This window comes from Clinocottus analis, unplaced genomic scaffold (assembly GCF_023055335.1).
Source record: "Clinocottus analis isolate CAN_PGR_092001 unplaced genomic scaffold, fCliAna1.0.p SCAF_9, whole genome shotgun sequence".
In the NCBI taxonomy this organism is placed as follows: domain Eukaryota; kingdom Metazoa; phylum Chordata; class Actinopteri; order Perciformes; family Cottidae; genus Clinocottus; species Clinocottus analis.
The window spans coordinates 15,835,953-15,859,284 of record NW_027176251.1 but is presented as its reverse complement, the minus strand read 5'-3'; the positions used below and the strand labels follow the sequence as shown (position 1 = coordinate 15,859,284).

General features: G+C 46.5%; 1 protein-coding gene across 1 annotated transcript in view; it reads right to left on the bottom strand.

The window, feature by feature from the left end:
- LOC137781277 (nuclear factor of activated T-cells, cytoplasmic 1-like) overlaps positions 1-22,954 on the bottom strand; it is a 56,948-nt gene extending 33,994 nt beyond the window's left edge. The window contains exons 1-6 of the mRNA XM_068569948.1: positions 22,834-22,954; positions 18,515-19,586; positions 16,641-16,800; positions 7,996-8,198; positions 4,402-4,574; positions 3,241-3,381 (exon numbers count right to left, since the gene is read on the bottom strand). Of these exons, the coding sequence (XP_068426049.1) occupies positions 3,241-3,381; positions 4,402-4,574; positions 7,996-8,198; positions 16,641-16,800; positions 18,515-19,586; positions 22,834-22,954 (1,870 nt within the window). The remainder of the gene's footprint in view (positions 1-3,240; positions 3,382-4,401; positions 4,575-7,995; positions 8,199-16,640; positions 16,801-18,514; positions 19,587-22,833) is intronic.
- Positions 22,955-23,332: the final 378 nt, after the last annotated feature.

Sequence of the window (23,332 nt, the reverse complement as noted above, 5' to 3'; positions counted from 1 at the left end):
CTCATTTGATACTGAGGACATCTCAGCGGGGAGGGGAGGGCGGAGGGAGGAGGTGAAAACAACACAGAGCGAAGGAGAGAGGGAGTTAAGTGGCGGTGAAAGGCAGGATTTAACTGTACAGTTGGTGAAAAGAAAACATGTATACCGTTTTTTTTTCAGAAGGATCTGCTATTCATCCGCTTTCCCATTAAGGGACAGGAACACATGTGCCCATCTATGTTCATCCATAGACGCTATTCAAGCACACACTTCTGTGTGTTCACACCAGAAGCTATAAATATTAGGGTGACTTTAATTATTTCACGTAATCTAATTTTAGATCTAATATAGTTTACTAATTGATTTATACAAAAATACACAACTATCTGTATCACTTATTTTCACCCTGGTAGCTTTTTTTTGGGTGAATTTAATAGATAATTTTAAGATGACGCCGGAGGCCCCGAGAACAAGTGTAAACTAAAGTGGCAACACGGAGCGCCAGAGCCAATGATTTCCCAAGGGCTAGTGGAGGATTTTGGTCTCTCTATCGCTTAACCAGAAACTGTTAATGGGACAATCTCTCAAATGTTGATGTCATCCATTATTTAAGAGTCCAGTAATGAATTGACATCGGCTCTTGTTGTTTCCAAAGGAGCCGATTCCGAAACAGTCATCTGGGTATGTTTCTGCTAAAAGCAGCTACATCCTTAAGCGAAAGCAAATGGAAACAGTTAAAGAAGTACATGTATTTATGATTCATGGCTGTCTCATTTGGGCTAATAGGCTTTTGTGTTGTGTGTGATCTCCCTCTGACTGAACCTGGGTGACTCAATCATTGACACGACTTGGATTGGGACACTCGAAAACCGTCTGCTGCTCCTTAGGATTTGTGGAGTTTTCTGGAAGGTGTTTATTGGAGTCAATTTTGGAAAATGAGCAGCCGTCCTGATCTTCGATGGCAGCGACCGTAATGGCTGTCACCACTGTGGCGAAATAAGTGATTGGTGTCGTGCTGTACAAAGAGCTCGGCTGTGCGTGTCCCATTGCGTGTGTGTGTGTGTGTGTGTGTGTGCAGAAACACGTCTGCGAGTCGTAATCATTGCGGCGCGATGCTCCGTCGTTCATGGGTGCATTTAGTCATAAACTTTGTTTCCAAAGGAAAATAAGACTAAAGTTATAGAATAAATCTGTAATATAATTATAATTTTATTGGGTTCTTTTTTCTTCCCCCTTCATTCCAGTCTGGTGCTCTAAATCAACAAGAGAAAGTTTAGGTCTGAGAAACCGTCATGAAACAGCGGGATTCTCTGATTAAAATGCCAAAAAACAATATTTTGCCGTATATTCGGGACATAAGTACTTTTCCACACTCACACTCGCTCCTAGATAGTTGCCATTAGTAAGTGATGTATGCATTGCAGTGTGTGTGCATGTGTGTAGTGTGTTGCTCTGTCTGTAATGGGCTTTTTGACTTTGGAGACCCTGGAAGTGATGGGTCATTAAAGTTTACATAAAAGCAGACTAAGTACTAGATAGACAACCTCTCTATCTATCTCTCTTTCGATCTCTCTCTCTCTCTCTCTCTCTCTCTCTCTCTCTCTCTCTCTCTCTCTCTCCTTCTCCACACCACAGAGACGGAAAACAAACCACTGAAATGTCGATGGCATGCGCGAGTGTGGGGGATCCCGCGAGCGCAGAGCTCCACGCCGGCTAATGTCTTTAACGGGTATCGAGGATAGAGGTACGAAGAGTCGGAGGACGAGGCAGTGAAAGGAGAGAATAAGAGGAAACGGAGAGTCCACGGTAGGCAGCGAGGGGGTGAAAAAAAGGGTGACACAACCTTGAAGGGGTCACGAGTCTCAAATAGCAGGGAGGTGTTGTGTACGTATGGGCTTTCCTCTCCAGGGGATCCCGCTCCATGACTAAATAAAGCCAGGAGGAGGGAGACCCCGCTTTAACAAGTTCATCCACCTCCCCTAACCCCGTCTACCTGTCCCCGAAGCCCTCAAGGTGCTGAGGAGTGTGCAAGTGTTTGAGCTCGTCTCATTTTGAAGTCACTGGAGTTCATTTTTAGAATCTTTCTGGGACGCTCGGCAATGACGAAGCCTGTCTTTGCCCTCCCAATGTTGAGACACGACTTTGGGAGAGCTATGTTGGAGCAGTCATGAAGGTTTCAAGCATTCTCCACTGATTCAGGCAATTAGTTCAGTGGTTTTGTAATTAATTGCCGCCTTCTCACCTAGCTAATAGTTGGCGAGTAAGCAGCTGGAATGTGATTTGGGCGGCGCTAGTCCCATTTCCCGTGTACTGAATGCTGGGGAGATTCAAAATTGTAAATGTTGCATCAAAGAGTTAACTCTGATTTCTCCATCTTCATCTTGGAGCTTTTTGTTGTCGTACTGTTTGGACATGAATACACGCAGCAGACTGGATCTGGCTTTTATAAAGTTTGTCTTGGACGCTCATTTGAGTTCGACAGAGTTGCATGCATGACACAATAATAAAAACGTAATTCATTCATTGGCTTATGCATGCAGAGAAGATTATCTTCTTATATTAGGGGGATTATTTGTCCGTCTTTTTATTTTACTGCCCTGACCAAAAACCTCTTGGTGACCTTGGACTAGGAAAAAAAAAATTAAAAGCAGGAAGTATTTTTCATCCCAACAAAGGGAATTGTTATCCTCAAATTATGAAATTAAATGATTCATCAATTGGTGCATATTATTGGCCATGCCTCCCGCATTCTTCCTTACTTGTTGCTCATCAACATTGCGTTCCAACATGACTTCAGAAATATCGCTGCGCCTGACCTTAGCTTTGATTTAGTGGGTGCAATCTAGGAAACGATCCGTCGCTTGCAACTTCGCACTGCACTGCCGCGGTGTGCATCCGGCAGAATGGATGGAAGAGGGAGCTACTGTAGTGAGCGTGAGTGAGGCGGTAAAACTGTCAAAAGCAAGGGAATCAGGGAGGTAGAGGAGCGAGGGAAAGCGAGAGAAAGAGACGTTGCACATGCCCCGGTTGTGATTCATTCCTTAACTTGTGGCGAGCACCAGCGAACAGGCAATGGAAACTTCAGCAAATGTAAATACGCTTTGGTTAAAAATATAGTGGCTTAATGCAAACCACATGTGTCTCGCTGGCGCGGCTTGCACTATTTTGACGGGAGGAGAGACGGAGGAAATGCGACAGAGAGAGACATTGAAAAAAGAGATATCAAGAGGCAGTAAACATGGCCTGGTGACGACAGCTTACCCTGGGCCTTCTCCACGAACACCACCTTGGAGTCGGGGAGGAAGTTGAGGCCGCTCAGGAGCATCATTTTGCCTCCGGTGGCAGGGTAACTATCCACGCTCTGCTTCTCCACCAACGGAAGCTCCTGAGCCGAGCGCTGGGCTGCGAGAGGGGACACATATTTCAATACAGTGTGTGTGTGTGTGTGTGTGTGTGTGTGTGTGTGTGCGCGTGTGTGTGTGGGCCCACATAAGCTCACTGGCTGATCTCCATCCACTCCTAGAAGCACGATCCCGGCACGCAGCCAGTTAAACGGCAGTAAAACAGACTTATCAACTTTATTATGTTGATTTCATGACCTCTCCCTCGGAGGTTTCCAGCCAACGACTGCACTTTAAATGACATCGGAAAAGGCGGACGACTGATCAAAACAACATTTTCATGATCTGACCCTGAAGTCACTATTTTCCATTGAGAGGCCTATCGCCAACCACCTGTCTCTGTTTTCTGTAACTGTGGCTAGCTAGTCAGCTTCAGCCGCTGTGATTCGGTGATCAGATTCACAGCCAGAGTCACATATGTTTATAAGCACATCAATTTAAATCTATTATCCTGCTGCATCATTTTTTCTTTAATGGGAACTAACCAAAGCGCTAAAATTAAATATTAAATTCAGAGAATAAACCTTCTCAGTTATGATGAACCAGCTCGGATTGACATCCACTTTAGACTTCAAACTATAACACCCGCTCTGCCTCACCTCTGGACTTTAATTGTCTTTCCTGGGTGCAAAGAAACCAGTACACCTTACAGAAATGAATGACAAAGAAACAGAGGTTTCTTTCAATTTGCTCATTCAACCGTGCCAAAACCGAAGGCTGGCAAATGACCTTTGTGGAACATGTGCTAATGGGGTAGTCTTACCACAATCGCTTGTGCATTCAGTCATAAAATAAGTAGAAATAGATAACAGGTGTGTCTGGCATCACACGTACAATGCATCCATTGCCTTGCCAAAGTGCTTTGATCACATGCAGCTTATTGGCTGCAGGGCCACTGAATTTGCTCCAGCAGGTAATAAAATAGCGGCTCAGTTTATTGGATTACAACAATAGATGCCACCTCTTGCTGAAGTGGCGAGCCAGGAGAGCAGGAATGCCGGTTTGTTTCTGGGCAACTCACAGCATTCGATGGGGTTGGAAGAAGCCTGCAGGGACAGTGTCCTGCCGTTGGGCTGGTTGATGTGCACACGAAACACCAGTTTCACGCGCGTGTTTTTGCGTCCGATGTCCGTTTCTCCTTTGCGAAGCTCGATGTCCGAATTGCGCAGCTTCAGGATCCCTGCACAATCGATTCTGGGACAGAGGTGGGGAAGGGGTAGAATTTAACACCATATTTTCAAAACTGACATTTTAGATTCAAGATAATAGTGAAAAAAAGTGAAGTTATTTATTGTTTTTTTTCCTTCAAGGCAGACATGTATGCTTCTCCAAAACACTCGTTTCTGGAAAGCGTCAATCAGTGCTTTCCCTGCTACTACACACTAGTCATGCAGAATACTCCCAACACAGATTTTTTTCAACAGAAAGTATGGACAAAGAAGTGAAATGGGAGCACATTTGATAACTTTGGCTGTTTAAACTTAAAAGACAGTGGGCCGAGTAGCCGCACATTAAAGAACAGCAGAGAAGCCCACTGGTGTTACAGATCAAGCAGTGAAAAATCCACTGGAGCATGACCATGTTGTTATTAATACAGCATGTCATCAAAGACAGAGTTGGACATTAATGACTTCACATCACAGTTTTAAAGGGTTACGGCGGTCCAAGAATTAGCAGCCCTCTGGAGGAATCCTCGGCACTGAGCGCGCCATCAAACACGGTCCCATCAGCTGCAGCCGCTACACACAAAGTCACTTTATTGCTATCTGAGCGCACCGAGCCTCTCCGGTCCCTTCACACCATCGGAGCCTTACGCTTCATACGCTTAGGGTTAAAACCCCTCTGTTAATCATTGCCACGTGTGGCGTTAGACTCTTTTCTGAGCTGTCTGTCTTTATTTCATTTCACAATTTGGAAGGGAAATGGGTGAATTTTTGTTCCCTTTTCTTAGTGGAAAAAAAAAAAAACATTAGTTTTCAGACATGGCCTTTCATGAATTTAAATAAAACTAGGGTGGCTGGTAAAAAGAAAAGTGAGGGAATACGAATGGGGGATATGGTTTGGCACTTCTAATATTTTACACGGTCGGTTTTTGGGCACTATTCCTGGAACAGGGTAAATGTCAGGTTTTATACCAGGTCCATTTCTCCCCTTGACTTTGGTTTAGACAATTTAAATAATAAGAAGTAAATGATATGCAACACTGGCTACCTCACTCTTTATCAGCCTCGCATTGGTGCAAGTAGTGTGTGGTGCATGTAGTTTTAAAACAAACACAGAACAAATTTCCAGCAAGGAAATGTTTAGCCGAGTTTCTATCTGCCAGCAAGACACGCTCAATATGTGAACTATTCAACTACTCTACTACTCTTCTCTACTCTTTCATGGGGACTGTAGAGTCAAAAACGTATTCTAAGCATCACCATAGGGGTTAGGTTACATCTTTTTATGATCATACATTGATTTGTAGAAGCATAAACATGACTTTCAATGTAAGCTATGTAGGTGTTTGTGAACGAGGGTGAATTTTCCTCGAATCGGAAAGAAAGGCAGATTGAAACTGTGAGTTTGATTGCTGTTCTCAACTGTCTGCATCCCACACAGCGAGCAATGATTGCTGGCACGAGAACAGGGAGACGGATGCTGCGTTATCAAGACGACTGTTAAACAGCTCAGTGGAAAAGAGACAGTTCAAGGTTTCTAAATAGTCGGGGGAGAAAGAGAGAACTTTCACTCCTCTTCTATAGCGTCGGTGCTGACGACAAAGAGGAACAGAAACTTCCCCTTGAATATTTTTTCAATATCGTATTCAACCCCACGGGATACATTAAGTCAAATGGAAGAGGGGCGCCACTCAATGTGATACAATAAGGGACATTGTGGTATTGTTGGAAATTACATTGTAAGGCAGTATGGATATTAAAATCACCCATGCTCAGCAAAAGAAGGCCACTGTCCAGTCAGGAATCTCTTATGTCCTATAAACATATTCAGAATCTCCTGCATTTCAACTTACATGAAAATGTCTCAAGAAAATACAATTAAATCATAACTGATTCTTTTTGCAAAATAATGTAAGTCCTTAATGAATACCAGTAGGATAAACCTGTTGTTCAGTAAGAGGTAAGGGTCTTATGCAACCTATGTTTCGGATGCAGCGGTTTTATCCATAACCCAGAGCCATGGGCGGCGGTCCAACAAAATCCATTGCAACCTAGTCTGAATGGAGCCCCAGGACAGGAGCTGGACACACTGCAGAGCACAGGCCTCTGCTGCAGGTCTGGAGGAAGGGTGAGCGAGGCCAAGGCTGAGTTACCTCAGCCAAGAAACCGATGCTAACGTTTTTATAGGTACACTAAGGTCATATTTAGGAGAGGACTTTGGGCAATGTTAACCACAAGTAAAATGTGTCCGTTCATTTCTGTTTGAGCTCGCAGCCCACAGGAAATTAAAATGAGAAGTAAGCCTTCCTCACTGGCAAAGAAACGTGGCTTGCTCGCGAGCTCATTTAATTGGTGAAAACAAATGCTAGCTAGAAATACATAGCGAACGCAAAGTGGGCATTAGCGCAACCTTTAAGTGCTTCAGAGTTGGCTGGCACTGCTGCTGTTGGTTAGTTGGAGTGGATATGAATCAAACACAACAGCTTTCATGAATTCAGATACAGAGTCTCACGGTGGGCAAAGTGTTACAGACGGCCACTTGTTCGTTTAGATTGCCTGGGCCTGGTCACGCCGTCACGGTATACTGGGACGCTTGAATTGAACACCACCATCGTTACTGTTATTAGCAACACCTGTGTTGTTCCTACGAAAGCAAGTCAAAATGTCTGCTCAGTATTTAGTTGTTTTTTATAGGCATATGTGTGCATTGAACTTAAGTTATACACCAAGAATGATTTGGTGCACTTTGTATTCCATCATGCATTTTGGTTGTTATTTAATTCACATTGTTTTACTTTTGCTAAATGTCGACCAAAATGCCCAGTTTTGTTCGTCATGAATGCCAGTTTTTTTTATTGCACATTGCAATCCAACAGGACGAAGGGACAAATGGTGCGCTCCAAACATTTATGGATCACAATTTTAGGGTGCAGAATTCCTTTCAGCAGAGCTTTTTACTACATTCGACTTGCTGGCAAATATTGGCCAAGCCTTATCTAATGGGACTACACTGTACTGGACGACCTAATGATTAATAGCACTCGTCTGGTTGCTACATTTTAAGATATTATTTGGGCAAATAAATTGTCCACTGGAGTTCCACGAGGGTTTCTGATCAAACATTTATTTTACAACTGCAAGCCTCTCAACTTTAGAGTCCTAATTCTCCAGTGGACCCAGTGTGTGGACAAGAAGTGCTTATTTTACTTCCTTAGAAATCCTGCATCTCTTGGAGTCAAAGCACAGCTCTTAGTTCTGAAGGCTTATTCAGAAGTGATGTAAATTACCTATCATCGTGAATTCTGTTTGTACAGCTGAAGCAAAGAGGAAGGTGCAGAGAGAAAGGAGCGAGTGTGTTTTATTGTGGGTGTATTTTGAAGAAGGAATTGCCGGTAAAGAATATGGAAAAGAAAAGCTTGATAGGCGACTTGTGAAGGTCTTAGGGCACTCACATGGCTCTCATGTTGTTTTCAGGCAGCAGAGGGATCTCCAGAACTTTGGTGTTGGATTGCATGACTTCATGGCTGGCGGTGGAGACGGTTTTGCCAGTGATGCGGTGAACCTGGTAGAAGGCATGTGGTCGCAGGAGGCGGTCGTCTGCGGTCCCAATGAACAGCTGCAGGGTGAGCGGCTCGCTTTCCATGTAGCCATAAAGCTGGCGGGAGAACAAAGGGATCCAGGTGAGAGGCAACATGAGGATTTTAAGACCTCCATCTTAGGCAACCCCTCATTTAAGAAATACAGATTGAATGCACATCGGCCACTGATGGTTAAAGGGACTTTTAACGATAGCTGACATGGTACAGAGGCTGCGAAAATAAGCCCCTTGTCTTTGTTTGTTTTTTGGTTGGGTTGGAGACCCCTTTTTCAGTGTTCTTTGTTGTCCTTTTTTGTGTGCTAGTTATATGTTCCCTAAAGGGTGGATGAAGAAACACGTTTTTGGATGTCTCCGAGTCTGTCTGAGATAGGGAGCTCCCCTGTATGAAGACATGGGAGCTGATGGAGAAGCCAGCTTTCCAGAACGTCGACGCTACAAAATGAAACTAAAGACATTGACAACCAGTTTAAAATTTAAAAAAAATAAATGGTGAACATCAAATGTACGTGTGTTAAACAATTATTTCTCTGACAATTATAAATATGTTTATGTATCTATATAGGTACGGTAGTCGCAAATTCAGCAAAATTAACACCTACGTTTAATAACACCAAAACACTTCATGGGGCTTGGCATGCAGACGGGATCCAGCCCTTTACCTTTGGGCAGTTATGAACATGCATTATGATTTCCATTAAAGCTCCGAGACTGCGTCCTACTGTGATGAAAGAGACTCCTGTATCAGAACCACCACTTCAAACAACTACCACTTCCTCTTGAAGGCCTCCATTAGCCGCTACCGCTCAAGTAATAAAAAGATCAAATCTTTTAAAAAAGAGAAGAAAAGCTCCAGAGCCATGCACAGTTTGAAAAGCACTGTTGACTTTTTGGGGTCAACGCCACTTCAAATATTGAGTGCAACTGCCAGTTTACATTCAGCATCCCTGGATCATTTTCTGACAGTGTCTAAAGTAACATTATTTGATGATTTAAACAAGTGTATAATGGCTCAAAAAATGAGGCAGGGTTCCAAAGTGTGGTAAAGGACAACTGATACTGTATGAGTGATTTCTGACCAGTATAATTTGCCAACCAAGTTTGGATTTTTGGTGGAACTGAGTCTTACACTGCAGACCTCCCAGGCTACACTTGCCCTTTGCAGCTCAAAGTGGCCATATGTGTGGATGTGTTGTGAGGACTCACAAGTCTCTCCAAGCTGCAAAATCCATCTGGTTCAAACCGACCGACATCCGAGAGGACTGACTTCTCATCGGGTGGACCTCTTTGGATCCGCCTAGGTGGCTACTTGACCGCATATGACATTTACTGTGAGGGATCACTTACAGTAGACCAGGCCTCACCAAGCCCTGGCCATCTAAAAAAAAAATCCCACAAATTGGTCAATTACCCCAACGCATCGCTTCTGACCAATTTTCCTCGAGCTCCATCCGAGTGAAAACAGTGGTCGCGTCGGATGATACAAAAGACTCCTGTTGTTTATCTAAGACACTGAGTCATATAACAAAATGCAGACCACATGTAACCTATGACATAATCTGATTAATGGGTTTATAATCACCTTTGTGAGGGCGGTCAGAGATGGGGCTGTGAGGAATATGTAGGTCGGTGGAGGACCGGAAAGCTACGTCATTAGTATTATGTGGAAATTAGTGCTGCAGTGTCAAGGACACCTAATGTCTTTGGTTAGAAAGCTAATTTGTCTGGATACTGTATTAAACGTTGTCTGGCCTGATAATAAACATGGCGATTAAATGCCTTTGGTCTGAACTTGATGACAGATCCATAGATTTGTGATAAGGCAGATGATTTTCAGCATTAATTATGCTGAATAAGAAGAGAATATGCAGAGGCAGCGGAGGCGAGCATATATCCATATGTCTCAACATTCTCAGCAGCCAGTGGTGCTTTGGTATTCAGATACCAAGGGCGTGCAAAGGGGAGCGCTGAAGCTCAAGCCGTCGTTCATCTCCACTTCCAGCCATCCTATTTTTCGCTTCAGCTCCACATAGTGTCTCTAGCAGCTGTCTTGACCTGCGAGCTAGTCACACATGCTAGTCATCAGTGAGTTAGGCCGAGGTCAGGGGCTTCTTGAAGTCTTGGCGTCCCAAGGGACCACTTCATCTGTGTGGTGATCTCACCGGCAGACCCCGCTCTGCTTGTTATATTTTACTTATGGTGTCACCAGTGGTAATTATCCATAGCCACACATGCTACCAGTTACTTGTGTATTGACTCGTGAGAGCGCTACGGTGGAGCATGAGGTACAAATCGGAGACGCCGCAGCGTTAAATTGCATGACGTTTCCTTGTGATTTAATAAAACGCAGGCAGCCGCGCTACAAAGCCGTGTCGTCTGTCACTTTAGCCTCAGTGGACTTCTTTGGATGTCTCGGTGACCTCCAACCATTACATCAGCTGCCACGTGGCTGTAAGGGGGCCCGCAAGAGAGGCACGAGGCGGGGAGGGGCAGGGGGGTCTTTATCCCTTCACTCGTCTTGCGGTAGCGCACGATGACGGTGGCGTCCACGCTCAAAGCCGTGGTGACCTCATGCAGGAGAGGAAGTGATTAATGAGGTCAGGTAGTCCTCTTGGTGACGCTGATCTTCCCAGCAGCAAAGGAAGGCGGTCGAGTCCCCCCTGGGCGACCTCCCCCGATCCCTTTACCATATGTGCTCCTCTGACCCTGTCCCTAAGACCCCCTTTGCTTCTGTGATGCTTTCCTCAAATGCACGCCACCAGCGGAGCTCAAAAAACTTACTTCTTCATTTTATTCTCTATGGAGGAATGAGATGGGAATGAGATGGTGGGGGGGGGGGGTCGAGATAGTGTCGTAAACTTTAAGTGTGAGCTGACGAGAGAGGCTACAGACACACACACACACACGCACACACTCACACACACCTGTGACCTCAGCTTTGTATTTGTGTCTATAATGCAGCCTGTGAGGTTGGACCAGAGCGCAGCTAATTTTGTCCAGATGAGCTTCCCGAGCTGTGACTGCAGCCTATCTGGCACGCGCACTGTATATTTATTTTGAGATAATCTAAACCGAGTTTGAATCCAGGCTTGATTTGCAGCTGTTTCAGGGGTGCCAACTTCTGCCACTGTGTCAGCTATAACCATTTGCACCTCCCACCGCAGGCCGCCTCTGCACAAGCCATTTCTGATAGCTGAAGCTGAAGTGAAAACATTGTGGATATGGCAGATGATGCATTAATTGTACGCAGCTGTATTGTCTGGGTCAGTGGTGAGGACGTGGACGGGGTGTCGAGCTGAGAAACGCGAGTGCATCCCGTGCACTTTCCGCCGTTCATCTCCCTGTGCCTTTGGGCCATTACAGATCCATCATCTGTATCGAAAGTTACAGCCCTTAGCTATACAGCCCCAGAGTTTTATTTTCTTCTTAATTCTCTTTGCTTCAAATAATGACAGAGGGTGTGTTTTTTAACTGATATATATATATATATATATATATATATATATATATATATATATATATATATATATATATATATATATACATATATATATATATATATATATATATATATATATATATATATATATATATATATATATACATATATATATAAATATATATATGTCTCCTTCAGTTTCTTTAGTGATAGTGACCGCCTCAATGTTGCCTACACCTGGCCTCAGTAGTTCAAAGACAGGATTTCAACATGCACTGCTTAATAATGACTTGCCGGTTAATTAGATGTGTCTGGCCTGGCTACAGATTGAGTGTGAATAAACTCCACAGGCCTGCAGTGGGCTGCCTGCTATCCCTGATTTCATCACCGCCTGGAGAAATGTCATGACTCGTAGAGGTCCACGTGGCGCAGAGAATTGGGAAGAGGAGAAGCAGCAGCCGACTGGAAGCAGCAGAGGAGTGTGTGTGTGCGTTTGTGCGTGCGTGTGTGTGTGTGCGTATGGGAGGAGAAATACAACAGCACATTCAGGCCTTTTCTCATTATCACGCCCTCCCCCCCTCCCCCGCCTCCCTTCCACCTCCCCCCCCCCCCCCCCTCTGTGAAGTGCTGACAGTCCCACGGCCAGCCTTTGCTGTATCCAATTAAATGTACACTCGTCCAAGTTGTCTCTCCTTCCAGACTTTACTCCATCACCCTCCTGCCCCGCTAATGTCTCCAGTGCCTCATATTGAATGCATAAGGCAACATATGCAATCCTTTAATGCGCCGCGTATTCATATAGCTCCGAAAGCTGCTCCTTTTTTTATAAGCAACCCGGCAGCATACGTTTTTGTTGAAGCGAGCACTCCGGTGTTATGTCATTGAGGGCATAGTTTCAAGCACTGGCCCATGTCTAGACCAGCGAGGGCCCAAATTCCACATAAAAAGAATGGCTGTGTTACCAGCACAGCCTGCCACATGAAGTATCACCCAAATCTACAGAGAATCTGAGTAAGATGATGCACGGATGAGTGCTGTGCCACCACCCCCCAACAGCATGACTACCCACCAGTGTCTTACCTCATAAATCTGCGGGCTGTCTGGTTATCACCTCAAACCAGTGAAAACGATGCACATTTCGCTCCATTTTTGTTTCCACGTGCTATTAACTGGTAATTAGTGGTAGCCCAATACCAGTGTAAGGGAAGCCCCGCAGATGGAAAACCACAATTTAAGAGTGGCGTAAATACCCCTTTGGCCAACGAATAACGGCCCTGACTGAGCTCTAACAGCACTATAGGGTACGCCGAGGCTTTTGAATATCAAACAAGAGGCGGCAGTAGATTTAACGAGCAATTAGCAGCTACAGTATAGGATGCTGCAGATCGGGGCGTTTTTTTTCTTCTTCTTTCGTCGAGACATTACGCAGCCAGGAAGCGCCGGCTCCCAAGGTGAAACCGCACATGCGAAAGGACCACGCACATGTTCGCCAAGGTCTTTCATGTTGTCGTGGCGGAAACATACTGCAAATTTGATGTGCATTACATACAGTTGCAGAGGAAGGGAGATGGGTATTAAGTCACGCACACGGTAATAGGGACGATGGCCACATCCTGTTGAAATTACACCGTGTCTGTTGCTGCTTTAGACTTAATGAGAGACTGAGTGTGTATGTGTGTGTGCGTGAGGGGTAAAGCCCTATAGGCCAGTCATTATCCTATACGAACTATCCATATGCAGGACTTTGCTTGCGCGTTGTGCTTTAGGATTAATACTCCACAGGTGTTGCTGTCTGATGTTACTAAAGTTCTGGCAGATGTTTCCAGACTGACGTTGAACCAGAAAGCCTTTTGCAACGTCTCCAGCTGAACCAGATCAGAGCCGGGTCACGTCCTCGATCCAAATATTCTCAATGAAAAAAATTATTCAGCACATTTCGACTAGTTTTCTTCTGGAAAAAAAACCATCAATCAATGCTGTGGTTATATTCTAAGTAAAGGTAGGGTTGTTGTTTTTTTTTCATCCCGAGCATGGCTTTGAAAGTCATCCTGTGGACGTTTGGCATAGCTGTGGTGAGTGAAAGGAGAGTCTGCAACAGTGCGAGAGGAGCCGATAGAGTAGCCCAGATCCCCTTAATGGCGCTGTGGTCTGCTGCAGTAAATAAAGTGGAAAAGCAGCCGCGGGGGTCACAAAGTGGACCAATCGGTAGAGAGGAGGTTAAAAAGGCTGCGGATGCGGAGGAGGGCAAAGTGGGTTGGAGGGGGGGGAGGACAGCGTCCTAAATAAATGACAGAGATTTGGAGCAGGAAGCGCAGGGGAGCCGGCGCAAGCAGCAGAGGTAATGAGTCGAGGTAACCCATGATCCCGAAGGTTTTCGCCGGTGTGGGGCTGGAGCACAGACGCTCCATTCTCCTCGGCCCGCAGTGGGGAGCGCAATGGCTTGTGGCCGCCGCTTCGGGTGATGTCAGGGCGTGCAGATGTGAAACGTACCCGGGCTTGTTATCGAGTAGCAAGACAACAACAGTAATTGAGCAGTTGGGGCGCCTTGGTTTGATTATCTGTCGCTTGCCGTCTTTCTCTCTCTCTCCGGGGGGAACTGTTAAACTGCAGAAACAATGTGTCCCTTCATGTTTTTCGTCTCGCTGTTTTTCCCTCTGCTGTTGGCTTTCCAACACACATGTCACCCGCACTCACAGCGCACACGTCTGATCATCCATGAGCTTAAGAAAAAAAGAAGCAAAAAAAAAAACAACAGTCGTGGATGACTGGGCTTCAACCGAGGGAGGCCTGCTGGCGCGGGTTTGGGAGATGGTTGAAGGATGAGCGGATCACAAGGAGTGACATCTTCTGGCCCTCCGGGGGATTGAGGGAGGCACCCGTGCACGGAAAAGGGGAGGTGGCGTCCGATGGGTGTTGGGATTCAGACTCCTATCCACCCCCACCACCGCTATGCTCAGCCAACCTCGGTGCCACCGAGGCCCTAATCAGCAGGATGCAGAGCATCTCCAGGGGCAGCCCAGCCAGGCCCCAGCTGCCTGGCTCTCTACTCACTCCAGTCTTCAGCACAAACACACACACACACACACACACAAACACACACACACACACACACACACACACACTTCCTTCGCTGCTTCCTACACCTAGGTCCCTGTGTTATTATATACTCATTCTCCCTGACTGCACCTCACCCATCCAGCGCCTGCCACCCGTTACCACAGGGCACCGGGGACCGCTGTCCTCCACGACAACGCAATTTCACCCAACACCTACAACAAAGACGAAGAGAGCCAGATTCAATGACGTGCACTCCAAACTGTGCAAGAACTCCCATAAGAAACTGCACATGCTCTCCTTCTTCTTCTTCTTCTTCTACAATACACCCTCTGGCATGTACACATGATTGCGTAATCATTGTCAATTTGTCTCTCTACCAGCTGCCGTGCTGCCAGTGGTTTCAACCATTGTGAAACCCTCCAGATATTCTCAGTGACTGCACATAAATCACTCCTCACCGAAAAGTAAGAGTAAAATGTGAGCTATGCGACTACGGGGAAGGTGTGACGGCAAAGCAGCTGTTATCATATTTCCTCCATGACGACTGCTCGCCAATGATTGGACGACGCACACAGCGAGACTTGGCAGTGAATTGGTGTCTGTGCGCCATTTCAAATAAACAAGCGGGGCCGTCAACATGAACGTGGACAACAGGGTGGACGCTTGCTCACGGCTTATTTTCACTCCGGCCCCCGCAGTGAGTCAGAAAGTGCTGTGAACTAAATCAGAACCGGCCTCACCTGCCACAGCTGTGCACGGCAAGCTGACTCTGTTCAGCCTCATCGGGGAGGTGCGAGGGAGAGATGTTGATTCACCCGCATGTGGACAAAAGCTTGTAATGAAAGGGAATAATTACCTGTGTGCACAGACGCAGGCCTGTTTATAAGATCACGTCGGCCAACAGCTGTCAAGTGCGCTTGACACCGAGCAGGCCGGGATGTGCTGACAACATCTATTTACAAAATAGCGGCGGTGACGCGAGGTGTGTGACAAGGACGGACCACCAAACCTGAAACCGCGAGGTGCACTGTTTCGCTTTGGCCGCGTGATAACATACAACATCTGCTACCTGAAGTCTTTTAATCCAGTGTGCAACAAAATCGATATATCGCCCTGTACGTCATCGGTTCCGAATCGACGACATGAAAGGGCTAAATTGTTGCTTGATCTATGAGGACGCACACACCGCTACATCCCCCACCTTAAGTCAACCAAGATGTCAGCGCAGTGTGACGACAGCGGAGCGGAGAAAAGGAGCTCTGTGCTGTGCCGCTGTGGCGAGGCTGACGTGCGCTCCTCGCGTGTTCGCCAAGCACAATAGTGAGAGGCGCTCTATACTAATTGAGTCAGCATGCACTGCTGCTGGTCAGAGCGACCTTTCTGCAGCAGCAGATTGACTCCCGGCTTCGGGGAACATTAATAAAGCGGCATACGAGAACATACAGGAACATATGGACAAGGGTGTGCGTTTTGCACACGTCTCAGAAGCGGCTTATTTTGCCTGACGAGTTTGCAACGCTCATTTAATGGCATGTTGAATATTCTGTATGTTTTTTGTTTTTTTTTCAATCCATTACGTCTAATCTTCTGATGCAAACTTTAATAGATGAAGACAGTATCCTTTTACTCCTATTTTTTGGTCGCATTTAAAATCTGCAGAATGAGCTGTATGAGTTTTTCTGATAATATTGATTTGAAAGGACATCACATAATTCAGAAATAAACTGAAACTGACCCCTCAAATCTGATTTTAAATCTTTCTTTGGTTAATAAAAAAAAAGGCAAGAAAGCAAGAGAATGTCAGTGTGTGGACTAATGAAAGAAAGCTCATGGCTCCTCTGAGACTACATGCTGTCATAAAATCAGCAACAGCCAAACTTCCATGTCACTAGCTTGTTGTTGGACAGCAAAAAAACAGCCCTATTAATCAGCCATGAATGCACTGCATTGACAGGAAATGATTAAACACAAACCATCGGCAGGCTAGCACAGTGCTGGTGATGTACCTGCACGACAGGGTGGCTCCCGCACAGCGCCTTCACCGCCCCCCGGCTGCCTTCGGTCTCGTAGTGAGCCCTGTGGTGGGACTTTGGCTGCACCTCGATCTGTAGGTTGTACGGGCCGGAGCAGGACGGAAGCTGCCAGTCGAGAGCTGGCAGAGATGGACTGCAATAACATGACACATTTTTCATTAGGGCAAAATAACAATACACAGTCTGTTTCATACTCTACCGCTGTTTGATACAATGGGGGATTCATTTCAATGGGAAATAATGATACTTCCTGTGCTAAACACTTTGCTGACAAAACAGGAAGTGTTGCGACATGCATTTCCAGGTTGCTTAGAATAAAAACAATTGTATTCTAGCCTATTCTTAAAACAGTGGTCACATTGGATTTGCCAAAGTACGGATTGCCAGGTTGGGTTATTTTCCACGGTTTCCATCGCTGGAGTCACAAAGTTCAAAACTTGCTTTAAATTAGCCTCAAATTAGGACACTTTAGTGTAATCCAATTGGCTTCATCCTTTTATTTTGTTTCATCATGGTCTGAAATCTAATCAATTGAAGTAAGTCATTGACGTGTGTAATTCCTCTGCCCTTTTATTTGAAAAATAAGCGAGGGGCGAATGTGCCCCGGCCGTGTGTTTTGTATTACGGCGTGACAGATGGGAGTTAAGAAAAATGACAGTTGGAGAAAAGACATGTCTACGGCACAAAAACAAATCCCAGACAAAATGGCAATCAGCTTGTCCTTTGATACAATTATCAATTCCAAATTGATTACTGCATAATCCGAAAGAGCGACCACAGACAATAGATGGCGTTCTACCATGGAATAAGGTCAGCTGTACACCCTGCATGATATCTCTTTCTCAGCGCTGCAGCTGGCCTCCCTTAACATCATTGTTCTCGAGATGGAGAGTCAGAGCTTCCCATGTGAACACCGTGGAGATATCTAAACCAAAACAAACATGTGCAAGACAATATTTCGCTGTGCCGGATGCCTGGTAAACGCAAAGCCCTGACCCGAAGGGTGGCGCAGATGAAAACAATCTCTGGCATCTTTGTGCAACTTGCGGGCTGTTTGTTGACCCAAAACGAACTGATTTCCCCCCGCGGGGCTTTATCTGCCCAGTCAGGGCATGACATCAGGTTAGCCACACAGAGAGAGATGGGCTGATGGCGCGACACAGCACAGCAGCCAGCCGGCTGATTAACCCACAGACTGCTTCCCCTTCAGTCAGGCCTGTCACCATTACTTCCTGTTGCTCACTATCTTAATCAAACACTTGATTTCCGCCAGGAGACTGTGCTATTGCCTTGGGACAAATGCCACGACAGACACAATTGAAAATGAAAAAGCTTGTTTTGCTCAAAAGTCAAAATCAATGATATAGTCGAGTGCACACTCGTGTGTATTTGTGCGATTGAGTCTATATGAGTTCCTATGTTTGTGTGAGGGTTGCTGGGCAACTCCACCCTGTGAAATATGATTTATGAAATAGTTTTGATCTTCAAAGAGAACTCCTTTTGGAAGTGAAGGGCATGCAACTTTTGGATTTCTTCCTTTTGATATGGCCTTTGAAGATTAAAAACTAAAACTGAAATCTTGTCCTTGCAATAAATTCGCAACGTCGAATGGAAACGAAAATGCCAAAACGGGCCAAAGCAATGGCATTATTGGACAAATTGTTTTATCTTGGCACTGTCTGAAAAATGTTGAGTTTTCATTCGGCAGAATGTGTTTGTCTAAATAAGTAAGCACCTGAGTGTGCTTCATTGTCTAACTAACAGGTGGGTTTTCCCACTGACTGGTTGGATCCGAATGCTCCAACTTTGTTGCAGTAATACTGAGTTTCAGGACCGGCTCCACCTACCTGAGGTAAGGCTTAGGTTTAGACCACGAGTACGGATGCTGGGGCACGTCCAGGAACCCTCCGCAGTAGCTCTCCTTCTTGAGGGCCATGCGGGAGGGGTAGTCCTCATGGCAGAGCTCCCCATCGGGGTCCACCTTCAGGCTCATGGAGTGATCCAGCATGGTCTTCCGCGTCTTGATCGGGATCCCCTCCCCCAGGTCCACGACTCCGTCTGTGGTTAGAGCGTTGATGGCGGCCACGATGGCCGAGTTAGTGTACTGGTTGGTGTTGGCCTGCCAGTTCTCATCCGTGACGCTGACCCTGGGGGAGCCATGTGGGGATGGGGTGGGCGACTGGTTGGGTGAGCAGGATGTCTGGCGGTAGGTGGTGCCATTAAAGCTGTACTTTCTCTTCCCCATGCCGCCGTTGTTGATTCCGCCGCCTCCACTGCAGGAGGGGGAGTTAGGCCTGGAGCCACGGGGTTGTGCCGGCCAGCCTTCCTCGGCCACGGCTCCTATCTGAGGCGAGGTGGAGGGTGAATGGTGAGGGGAAGCCACAGGACCGCTGGCATGTGGGCAGGACATGAGCGAAGAGGAGCCTTTGGGGGAAACGCACGGAGACTGCCAGGGAGAGTTCTGTGGGGAGTTGTCGTAGTTGTAGAAGCCCGACTCGTAGGAGGACGCATCTGAGTTACAGCTGCGGGAGGAAATGCTACTTGCTGGGCTGAGGCAGCTGGGGTCACGGTAGCCGTCGCCATTGGGAAGCGTCAGAGTCACGATGGAGTTAACGCCTCGCTTGATGATGAGGTCCTCACTGTTGCTCTCTTCTACCTCGTCCTCGGGATACTGGCTGTAGGCCGTGATCTCAATACGGGGGCTTTCCAAAGCCGGGGCCCCATTGGGTCTCAGGCCGTGGGGCAGGTAATAGCCTGATGCTGCATGGTTATCATTTTGGAGGCTGTAGCCTGTCTGGTGGCAAGAGGAAACCGAGATGACCGGGCTGGACTGTAAAGTGTGGTACTGGGTGGCCAGACAGGGGTTGCCCATTCCCAGTGGAAGGGACAAGCTGACATTTGGTGTGTAGCTGTATGCATCTGAAAGAAAAAGAAGCCCATTGTAAGTATATGGAGGCACAGTATAGGACAACAAACCACTGGAAAAGCTTAGAGCCATTACATTATGGTGGTAATTAACTATGATTGCATTTTAGAACAATACCCCTACACAAATGTTACCAATGTGTCCCGCAGTGAATGACTGCCTCCCTTCTTCATACACATCTGGAGAAGCTTAGCAATCATCTCCAAGCATTTACTGTATGTGGTTGCTGTGTAGTCGCAAGTCGCGCTGCCAGTCTGTTTGTTTGATCAGTTCATCTAAGGCTCTGTTTGGCACTCCCTGCTGTCATATGTACTCTACACAAATTCCTCCAGCAGCGCTGATGGATGCCTTATTTGATTGATTGCATCACTCACTGAGTGAATTAGGCCCTCCCCTGTGGAAAACTGACAGCACTCTCGCATCACTCTGAGCTTGTGATTAAGTCAAAGAGAGTTTGCTGCAGCGTTGCACACAGATGCGCCGCGGTACACACACAAACAAAGGGCACGCACGAGCAAGAGCGCAAGGAGACAAGTGCACACTGGGGTCAGCGTAAGCAGATGCTGCCCAGCAGGTACACGGACACTTTCGGTCGGCCTTGTGGCGACTGCGTCGCGAGTTGTAAACCTAATGTCAGCCTTTTAATTGAGAAAGTCAACAAGGGTAAAAGTGGTCAAAGAATGACAACTATTCAGTCTGAAACTCAGAGAAGGGCATTCCCCTTCATGCGGCGCGCTATATTTGTTTACCACAACGCTGCGCATCACATGAAATGATGAATCTGTCACACACCACATAATGTGTGGGTAGGCCGTCTGAGAGGACTTCATGATATTCTATTTTCGGAGGCGATTATGCGCCGCGCATCCGACGAGCAAAATACACCACAACTTGAGTGAGGCCGAGAGCCGAGGGCCTTTTGCCTTGTGGGCCTTTTGACAAACATTAACCTAAAGCAGAGATTTTGTTTGTAGTCTAATAAAACTCGTACGCTTTTGTTTGTCTAAACGCGGTCTCTTTTCAGCATTTTTTTTTCTTTACATTGAACATAACATTTCTGATCCCAGTACAGATGGCTGCCATCACACTGTGCAACATACAGGAGATACAAAAAAATAAAAAAAGACCCTCCACTGTACCCACCTCTCTCCGGTTCATTCTGGACACCTTGGCTGTACTCAAACACATAGCTGAAATCAAACTCTCGCCTTTCATGCTGGAAACTCATCTCCGTCGCGAGTGATTAGACGCCAAGTCTCAACATAAAAACTCTGGCTCAGTCTCCTCTGATGCTCTTCTCCTCTGGTTTGCCCTCTTCTAGTGCTGAACAGATGATGATGCCCTGCCCACTCCACCCGATGGGACACACCTCCTTACTTCAGGCCTCGCTGACTTTGCTTGAGAGCTGCAGTTGTTATTCTTTTTTTTTTTTCCTTTTGTATGTGTGCGTGACCAGCGCGCTACACACTTGACTTCTCCTCCCACCCACTCAAACACGCACTGGTGCTTTCACTCCTGTGTGTGCTGCATGATCTTGAAACTTGTCTTTTTTTTTCTTCTCCCGGTCACACACACACACACGCACACACACACACACACACACACTGCTGAACTAACACAATTATAGCAGATCATCATTTGTGGGGTGAAACAAATGAAAGAAGAAAGACAATGAGTCACTCTTGCACTCAAAGCAGAGCCGCTGCATGCAGTTTTATGCATGCTGGTAGTTTTTCTGAATATATATCTTGTCTCAATGTTCCTTTTTTTTTTATCCGTTTGCACTTTATTATTATCATCTGTATTCACTTTATATGTTGGACAGGACAGAAAGGTTTTTTTTTTTTTTCTTCACTCTTCTCTATGTTTGTACATGTTGAAGAATTGACAATAAAACGTTTGACTTTGATGCGAAAGAGAAACGCAGTGTCCACAGGAGTTCATTTTGAAAAGACAAACTATCACGCAGATTGCAGCGAGCTCCTTCTATCCTGCACAATTTCTTTCTTCTCAATTATGCTATCACGATCAAAACACTGTGTCCCCACAACTGAGCCGGCGTAGACCGAAGAATGGAGGGTTTTTACCCCGCCGGGGTTGTGGTCTCGGCTGGGCTCAGACTGACGGGACCTCAGGGAGAGATAGGTGGTCGCCCACAGAAGTCATCTGCAGCCTCTGGAACTAAGAACCCAGGGGCCACTTATCACACATGGCTGACTCTGGGCTATGGCAAAACACCAGTAAATTGTATGTCTGTGTGTGTGTGTGTGTGTGCTTGCATCTGCATGTCTATGCTTCTGAGTTTATGTATGTGATAATAAAGCAGCCTTCGGGCATATTGCTGAAGCTGCACGTGGTTGCACACGTCTCGTTGTCAAGCAGGCTACCCGGAATCCCTGAACACACATATCTCAGCTTTCTGTCACACACACACACACACAGACACAGACATACAGACGCACATCTGTTACCAATTATAAGGCTTAGGACTGAGGGACTGAAATGAATATTAATACAGCCCGCACCCGTCCGTCTGAAACCTCAAAGACCAAATGAAATTACCAAAATCCACAAAAAGAAGACAGTTACATCAGCGCTGGGAGACGCTGTGAATTATGACAAGGCAGACGATGACTTCTGGTGGACCAAATCTAATTTGTCTAGCATGAATGAAGAATCAAAGAGCCTTCAAGAACAAGAGCAAAAAGAACCACGGCTGACTCATCCTCCGAGCTGAAGTATCTCCAAGCAGAGCACAGAAGCTCGAGCTGCCTCTTGATGACCTCTGACCTCGCTGTGCATGGGGAGAATAGAAAATCTCCCGGAATTTTTTTTGTATCATACATAAAGAAAAGGAGTTAGACCTCGCATCATGAGTTCAGGTGACAGCAACAGTGTCACCACCATCAGCATTCTTCGTTGCACAATGAGAAGCACCTGCAGATCCCCTCAGGGTGCGGATGCAACACTGCTGCACGTGACCGAGGGCTAATGTAATGCTGAGCAGCAAAAAGAAAACACAATTGTAATCAGAGGATCATTCAAAAAAAATAAATATTTCCTCATAAATGTATTGGTCTCAGTTAATAGCTGGCGATAAGTTATCAACCTGATAAGTTTGTACCAGCACATCTGCATGGCGCATTCAAAACTTCCCCTGACAGCTCAGGTGTACAGACATCATGAAGTCAAAGCTCGCGCAGCCACGACAGCACGGTCCCAGCGTCACATGCACGTTACCTTCTTCTGCGGACTTCATCTCGGCGGCCAGAGAGGTGAGAAGCTGGACTCCTCGCTCTTTACCGGCTGTCGCTCCAAAGCCGCACTTGGAATTGACGCTCAGGCAGAAGGGGTCCTGCATTCAACCGGGCGACGCGCAACTTTCTACCCGACTGCGAGGGACTGCGGAGCGGAGCAACGGCCGACGACACTGTTGCGCGGGGCTGGAAATCGCGAAATCACACTGCGCGAGAGAAGCGCATCATCCGGAGCGGAGCGAGTTGCGCGAAGACCCTGGAAGCCGCGAAGCGCGGTGGAGAGGGCTGGCGTGTGGAGGGGGAGAGGAGGGGGACCGCGGGGTGAGGTGAGTTTTGACTCTCTTACAGCCCAGTGAAGCTCTTTCAAGAGTCTCCCCAGGTCGATGACGCAGCGCGGTTTTGTCAGAGGGGCCGGCTCCGGTGCTTTTAAAGCTGGAAAACACCCTCCGTCCTCCCCGTCAGCGCGCCGCCCATCCAGGGAT